The sequence below is a fragment of the Merops nubicus genome, unplaced genomic scaffold (genome assembly GCF_000691845.1).
Source record: "Merops nubicus isolate BGI_N331 unplaced genomic scaffold, ASM69184v1 scaffold3537, whole genome shotgun sequence".
Taxonomy (NCBI): Eukaryota; Metazoa; Chordata; class Aves; order Coraciiformes; family Meropidae; genus Merops; species Merops nubicus.
The window spans coordinates 214-8534 of record NW_008618147.1 but is presented as its reverse complement, the minus strand read 5'-3'; the positions used below and the strand labels follow the sequence as shown (position 1 = coordinate 8534).

Genomic DNA, 8321 nt, shown 5'->3' with positions numbered 1-8321 from the left:
AATATCAGTCCATCTTTTAGTTTTTAGCAGTAGATGTTTACTGAAAACAGTCAGCTGCAGTTAGATCAGGTTGATCAGGGCTGGTTTGGATGTTGTACAGAAACGGAGCTGTTCTACTGCAGTGCCAAAAACAATGAAATGAAACTTGATTACACTTTTTTCCCCCAAGTATTTTAGGGATGACTACACGGAATGGCAGAAGCTACCTTATTTCATCTTTCAGGATACCAGTACTACTTTTCCTGGCTATACAACTCTACAGAAAAAAGGAATGCCATTTTTCACTAAAGTAAGAAATTTAAACATTTACAAAAATGAAAAATTTGAACCACAAGTGAATTTGAACACAAGCTGCCCACTCTGTTTTTCATTAACCTGAAGGCAACTAAAAAATTTCTGCTCCCACTTCTCTACCTTCTTGAGATGAAAACACTGACTTTTTTTTTATAGGATGCCGCTAACATCTGGACAGATGTTGTATTATGGGCGCATTTAAAAACAATTCCTTCAAGATTATCTTTCCAAAGCATTTCTGAATTAGAAGTTACTTGATACAAAACCATCAAAACAGACTCTTCAAATTATGGTTCACTCTCACTACGTAATACACTACTTAGGTTCCAGACAAACATTCTCACAAATGAAACAAAGACTTTTTTTTCTTTAAAGATAAACTAATTGGACTATTGGTTTACCTGCGGTTCCTATCCCAAAGCTTCTTGGCTGAGAATGGGTTTAATGATTACCTGTGATAACCTCTGTACTTAAGCTGCTGCCGCTGCTTCTGCGAGTTCTGGTTTCAGACATGGCCATGCCTTGCTGTCTGTCTAGCTGGCAAATCCAACCGCAGAAATAAACACACACACTACTCAAAGACTCCTGCACCTGATTAACAACAAAAAAATAAACAAGGTAAGTGAAACTATGAATTGCTACAAGATGATGATTAAAATATTCTAAATGTGTTACTTTAAAGAGAAGTTGGGCACAAAGTTCTAAAATAATTCAGCGATCCAAGCCCTGCACTCCTTATGTGGGCAATTTTTTATTCTAAGTTTAATCTTAAACGTTAGACTCATGATGATTTCTTCTAAAAATCTTTAATTCAAACCAGAAACTGAATGTCTGTATAGCCCCAAATGTGTCTGAAGATCAGCATTAGATTGCTGTTGTCTCAGTTTAAAATGCTGCAGTTTTTGTAGCAGAGAATTACTGGATACTGGCTAAGTTACATAAACATGACGCATTCCTGAATTTCTGTCTGTGTAACTGCTAAATGATCTTCAACATTCTGATTCTAGTAATTACGGCTGTAGGCTCTGAAGAGAGATGAGACTTTCGACTGAATTAACTTTTTAGAATCGGGACCTAATCTGTTCAGTTTCCTTCACTACCGCAGGTTGCATTTTATTCCAATACTAGGGGAAACAAGCAAAAGCCTCCCCTCCTCAAAAAAAATATCACAAGTCTAAGTTTAAATTTGAAAACAAACTGTTTACATTCTAATTCTAAACAGAACAAAACGTTCAGTAGAAGACATTCACCCTGAGTCAACATGGGGAAGACTGGTGACTCTGAGGCAAAGAGCTGCTAATTAGCCAATTACAGCAGACAACACTTGCTTTAGCAGATACTTGCATCTCCAAGGAATTGAGACAAGGCCTAATTTAACGAAGATCAGAAAGAAGCTCTCCTAGATAAGAGAACAGACTAGCTTTTGGGAGAAAGATTAAATCTGTCTCGGACCTCAGGAGGAATTCCAAGGAGGGACTAGCTATAAAGCCTAGACTGCTCCAGTAAGGACACCCTCTCAGCCGACTGTACCCCGAGACAGAAGACACGCAGACACTCCCTGCCCGGCGGGCATGAGGACAACCCGCAGCCGGAGGAGGTGAAGTAGCCGTAACCCCTCTTGGACTTCTCTCCGAGTAGGTAGTTAGAGAGCAGTCCTCTCCCTGCGAGCAGGAGCACCTACCCCGCTTTGGACTCGCACCAGCCCAACCCAAGCGCACCATCTACTAGATCATTTTGATAATTCTGCTTTCATCTCCTTAAGGATTACAACAAGTAAACCAAATGGGTGAAGAAAGCTTGCGGAAAAGAAAAGGAAAGGACCACGAAACGGAGGGCGGACAAGCCGTTCGGAGCCATGAACCTCAGCCGACGAGCCTACAGAAGCAGGCAAACCCCTTTTCTTTTCCCGCTTCAGTCCGTGTGTGCCAGGGGCTGGCAGAGGAGGGGGGTGGCGGGGTACCCGTGCACAGGCAGCATCCAACAACCACCCCAACTTCACCCAACTTGCCCGTCATGTGCCAGCATCTTGGCGGCGTGCTTGGTTTACACTTTAGGAAACTGCTAATTACTAGTTAAATAGCTCGATGTATGCACAGCTTAAGAATGCCTGTTTTTTAAGGCTTTGCATTAATTTTCTGATCAAGTGAGCCCCTTCATAAACTACGCTTCCTTCCACCTGTACTTCTCACAGGCTGAAGTGGTTCGTCCAGCTCGTTGCTTCTGCAAGTCTGTTAGTGTTTCTAGGTTAAAATAGTCACCGGTACACGAAGGAGAGTGAAAATTTGTTTCCCCCAGAACAATATAGATGCTTTAGAAAACAGACGGTGCCACTTACTCTCAGGAGGGAGTAGAAATCTTCTTTAACTAACTTGTAAAGAAGATTCTCTTTGGTGCCAAGACTGAAAGATCTTGAGGCTGTTAGACTAGCCATTAAAGGAAAAATTTAAATAATCCATGCCACTGGATTTTTTTTTTAGCAGGAGATGCCTCAAGTTTTAGTCGTTTCATGTAATATGGAGATAACAAAAAAGTAAAAACAATCTTTTTACCACCTAGAAATATCAAGGTAATTCCTGTACACTAATACCTGATCCAAGGAGAAGAAAACAACTGCTGAAAGACAAGACCCATCCAAGAAAGCAAATTTTTGAAGCCTAGAAAATTCAGAATTCCTTAAGTGCTCATAAAAGTATTACAGTATTTAATCAGAGTGGAAAGGGCACATTCACCTGTACAAGTTAGATCTGAAACCCACATAATGCAAAAGATGGTTTAGTAAAGTGAATATAGTCTGAGCTCAAATAACTGTACTGCTGGAACCAACAGGAGTACTTGACAAGGTGGGTATTTTGGCAAGAAAAGAGAAACTTCAGAGTTTAATGTATTACTTGCTAGAAGCTGTTATGTTTAAGTCAGCAATGACAACTACTTGCATTTTATTACACAAAAAAATATAATTATCGAATTATTAGAAATTATTTTACCAGAATATCTCATTTTATTTCAAGGTGGGCCTCATCAGTGGAATCTGTATGATTGTTGGTACAATTATTGGCTCAGGTATCTTTGTTTCTCCAAAATCAGTACTTGCCAATGTTGGAGCTGTGGGTCCTTGTTTAACCATCTGGGCAGCCTGTGGAATTCTCGCAACGTTAGGTAAACAGGTCAACAAAATCTGAACCTTTGCTTAAATCTTCCTATGTACTTTTTCTGCACGTTACTCATTTCACAGATTAGCTCATAGCACCTAGACCAAAATCAATCATATCCTGATGAGTGTAGCAGTAGTCGAGGAAAAATTTAAAATGTTTCTAGTCCACTAACTGCAATAGAGGATATTGCTACTTAAATCCCAAGTAAAATAGGAAATACTGGCAGGGAGCTAGGTACTTCTGCTATTTTTCTACTTGTGTAATTATTCAAATCTAACTCTATTGTCTGAAAATTTAGCACTAAGCACCTCAAAATATTTCAGGAAGTAAACCAAAACTGAATTCTTTGGATGTTGCATCAGATACACAGTATACAAAAAATACCTTTAAGCAGTAAGTATCACAGTACTCTAAAGCAAAGTACTTTAAAGCTGAGTTTAGCAGACATTTTACTTAAAAAAATTGTGCAAGTCTATTTTTTTCAAGTTTGCAAAAGATAGCAACTGCAGTTGTCACTTAGATGCTGCTTCTGGTGTTGGTTTCTTAAGCAGAAATCTAATATGAAATCAGTATGTTTGTACTTTTTTTTGCTGAAGTCAGAGATCTGAAGTAAATTCTGGGCTAACTTAATAGTATGTTCTTTCTAGCTGCTCACAAGTAATGGAAGTTTTATTTTGCACTGTATATATCAATTTCCATAACTTTTCTACCTATTAAAAAGCGTTAATCTGTTCTAGCCAGTCATAGCTTAAGAAGTGCATCAAATAAACCAGTAATAAATGCCTTTCTTTTTATTCAGGTGCACTTTGTTTTGCTGAGCTTGGCACAATGATCACAAAATCCGGGGGAGAATATCCTTACCTGATGGAGGCATTTGGCCCAATTCCAGCATTTTTGTTTTCTTGGACAAGCTTACTGGTCACAAAGCCCAGTTCATTTGCAATCATTTGTCTCAGCTTTGCAGAATATGCATCAGCTCCTTTTTACCCAGGCTGTGATCCACCCCAAGTTGTCATCAAGTGTCTTGCAGCAGCTGCCATTGGTGAGTTCTAAAGAAAGAGACAAGATGTGTAATAATTGCAGCGCGGTTCCGTTTGGCCCCATCCAGGAATGCGTTTCAGCACAGTGAGGCTTCAGCAGGTTCACCCTCATGAACCCACCAGGAAGGTCCCCTACACTGAAAGCAACAGAAAGCTTTGGAATGCAGTACAGCAAGTCCTTCCCACGGCTAATCCAGCAACACATGAAAAGGACAGGTTTCCAAACGGCACGTTCCTAGTCTGTTTCTTTTATTAAGATAGATACAGCCCTGTGAAGAATGCTTGCCTCCAGCAGAAAAGCAAGAAAAATTAAGTGTACAGGTATTAGTCCTGTATTTATCAGAATGCTGTGCAACTTCAATATAGTTTTTTTTCCTGTTAAAGGTACTATCAACATCTAATTCATGAAACCTTTTCCTATTTTAAAAGTTATCCACAGTACGTTAAAAGCTATATTATTAAGACAAACAGCAGGAGGAAAAAGCACTACTGTAAATAAGGAGGGGGGGAAGGAAAGGTTTTAAGATGCAATTTTTCTTTAAATTCTGACAAATGTAATGCAAAATTTTGCTAATTTCTTTTAGTGGTAATTACAATAGTGAACTCACTGAGTGTGAAGCTGGGAAGCTATCTCCAGAATTTTCTCACAGCTGCTAAAATGATCATTGTCACAATCATTATTGTAAGTGGAATTGTTCTCCTTGCACAAGGTAATTAAATATACTTTACTTGCAAAAAATAGTTTAACTTCTGCTATGAGAATTAAAAAATTTCTACTGACAGAAGTGGCACAACAATAAGGCTCTCTTTATTCAGTGTTGTAGTTGCTGGGCTCTATGGTATTTCCATTTAGAAAAGGGGTAGGAGTGGGAAATGAAATTACAGATCAATTAATAAAAACTGGTGTTAACTGATCTTAACAGTGAACTGTTACAAAGCATGAAACATGCTGGAATGTTTCTTCATCTGGTAGGGATTAAGGCAATTCATTTCAATGGGATACAGGAATCTACATTTTATTTGCAGGAAAAACAGAAAACTTTGAAGATTCTTTCAAGGACAGTAAAATTTCTGTTAGTTCCATCAGTCTGGCATTTTATAATGGACTCTGGGCATACGATGGATGGTAAGGTATCTTTACTAGCATTGATGGTTACACTTTAATGGCCTTTATCTGGTTTATTCTCTCTCACTAGAACTCAAAGATGTGATCTGAAAATTAACATTCACTTGTTAGGAAGAATCTCTTAACGAATTCTTGAAAAAGCTAATATTTGCATAAGAAGCTCACTTTTTGCTCTTGTAAGTAGTTTTACCACTGTAAAAATTGGTTGTACTTTTTTGTTTTAACTGAAAAGATAAAAACTAATAAGAAACAACACCTGACTTCATAATATATTAGTATTTCAACACCTGATTGCTAATAACATTGCATGAATGTTTTTCCTTCTAGGAATCAACTCAACTACATCACAGAAGAACTTAAAAATCCTTACAGGTAAAACTATGTAGGAAAGCAGTGTTTCTAATGGCAAAATTCAAGCTTTCAATATTTTTTTGTACAAGCAGGTATATATTTGGGTTTGTTTTTAAAAACGATGGTTATTCAAGGTTTGAGCACTAAGAGACAAGCTAATTAGCATATAGTACAGGCTTTGCAAATTTGCATAAATCTGTTTTCCATTTTTTAACCTCCGATTTCCACGGCTCTACAGTAAAAATGTAAATATACTTAAAGAGCATATGGGGAAAAGTAAGAATCCACAGTTTACTATGACAGCTCTGCCAGTGATAAAGCAATGCTGATGGAGTCTTACTTTTGCATTCTTTTAGGAATCTACCGCTATCGATAATTATTGGAATCCCCCTGGTTACAGTTTGTTATGTTCTGATAAACATTTCATATTTCACCGTCATGACTTCAACAGAACTCCTGCAGTCCCAGGCAGTTGCTGTGGTAAGCCACTTTATTTTGTAATAGAGCATCTGAAGAAGGCTTGAGCAAAAGGAACTTATAATTTTGCTTAAGACAATATCTGTCTAAGCTGTCAGTGTCACCTTTTCCCCCAATATCTACTGTCATTTCTTAATCTAAAATTTATTTCAGTAACACTTTAACAGTCATTCTGTCATATCCCAAGGGGGGAGGGGGGGAAAGGAAGCAGAATTAATGCAGTGTTCAGCTAACATTTTGTAAACACTGCAGCCCGGAGGCTTACTGCTTTCCAAAAGCAGCAAAAAGATGGAAGGAAAAATAACATCTGATCACTGCTTTGCCCTTTTTGGTGTTTCCAGTATTTCTGAGAAACAAGCACAAGCAAAATGACTAGACCAAATTTTGTCATTCTGGAGGTAACAGCAAGTGTTCAATAATTCACTTCCTCCTTATTCTTGCCTTTTTTTTTTCCTTAAGAAAACTACGAAATATCCTTCACATTATTGCAGGACATACTATTGGAGATAAAATTAACGATTACGTAAATATCTAAAGTCTTAAACACATCTGTCCCTTCAGTAAAGGAACTGTAATTTTCAGTGGGACATCTGTCCTTGAAACAACTGTTGAGAGGTTATATAGCAGTTTTCCCCTAGTGTTAGATTCTGGGGAAACTAAACAGCATGTAACACGTATGCAAAATGAAGTGAAGAAGTACACTAATGTAGAAATACGTAAAAATATGAAAAAAAATCTTTTAAAATGTAGAACTTCAGTCCATTTCAGTATCTTGTTTGCATCAAGAGGTACAGCAATGCATATATCAAGCTCTATCTTGTTTAAGAATTAGTTCTCTTCAATTTACAACTAAGTTTACCATCTGAACAGCACTGAACTCATTAGTCTAAGTTAACACAATCTCAGAACTGACACTGAGCACACAAAGGCAGCACAGCAAACAGAAAAAAAAGCAGTACGTTGTATAGAGAGGTCTAAACATCTGTAAGGAGACTTCTTGAGTAGCACTGCTCAGTGTCCTAGTGGACAAAGAAACAACACTGTTACACTGGTGCAAAACCACAACATACTTCGCTTGTTAAACCCAAAAGTTAACCCCTCCCAAACTAAAAACCCAAAACCTGTCAACAAATTTTGAATTCAAGTTCTTTTACAGTAGGTCAATGTACCTACATTGGATCTCATCCATCCTTTGGCACAAGTGAAAACAGAAGTGTAGTGACAGACCCTGGCAAGTCTGTCCTGCACCCCTTCACCCCTGAGGCTTAGATACCCATTTTCTGTAAAAAGAGGCTCCAACATTAACTGCTGTTTGGTACATTCAGTAATGTGACAGAAATGATTCATTTTAATCCCATATTCCAGACATTTGGAGATAGAGTCCTTTATCCAGCCTCCTGGATAGTTCCTCTCTTTGTGGCCTTTTCTACAATTGGATCTGCTAATGGGACCTGTTTTACTGCAGGCAGGTAAGTGCCCATTCTAAACATCTTAAAATGAAAAGTTCTGAAGGATGGAAAAATTTACATATACATTTATGTATCTACATACATAAAGACAGACATTGTTCTGATCCAAATGTTCAAGAAGTAATTTAGAAGTACTTGCAGATCTAGCTGTGTTGCTTGACTTTCAAAATGAAACAGTGGCTATGCAGGTTTGAAAAACTAGAAACATAAAGTCTCTTATTCAAAGCAGATACAGCACAAGATTTTTGTCACCTCTCATCAAATTTAAAGCTAAGAATTAAACCTTTAAAAAAGAAGCAGTAAGAATACAACTATACCAGTAATTATAAGAACTGGAAAAATCTATTCTCCTCTGTCAGCTGTTCAACACTTCGTTTAGTACTTAATTTTTTACGTTTCAAAGACATCTGCG

The 8321-nt window shown here is 37.7% G+C and overlaps 1 protein-coding gene across 1 annotated transcript; it reads left to right on the top strand.

The window, feature by feature from the left end:
• The first annotated feature begins 2073 nt into the window (after positions 1 to 2073).
• On the top strand, positions 2074 to 7913 carry SLC7A9 (solute carrier family 7 (amino acid transporter light chain, bo,+ system), member 9). The gene is made up of 8 exons (XM_008943335.1): positions 2074 to 2181; positions 3303 to 3450; positions 4246 to 4488; positions 5071 to 5196; positions 5513 to 5612; positions 5940 to 5984; positions 6320 to 6443; positions 7806 to 7913. The coding sequence occupies exons 1-8, from the start codon at positions 2077 to 2079 to the stop codon at positions 7911 to 7913; spliced, it is 999 nt and encodes a 332-aa protein (XP_008941583.1). The 5' UTR covers positions 2074 to 2076.
• Positions 7914 to 8321: the final 408 nt, after the last annotated feature.

Coding starts and splice junctions, on each gene's coding strand:
- SLC7A9 (XM_008943335.1), top strand. CDS start 2,077: ATGGGTGAAGAAAGCTTGCGGAAAAGAAAAGGAAAGGACCACGAAACG. Junction 5,197..5,512: donor AATTGTTCTCCTTGCACAAG/GTAATTAAATAT, acceptor TTTTATTTGCAG/GAAAAACAGAAAACTTTGAA. Junction 6,444..7,805: donor AGTCCCAGGCAGTTGCTGTG/GTAAGCCACTTT, acceptor CCCATATTCCAG/ACATTTGGAGATAGAGTCCT.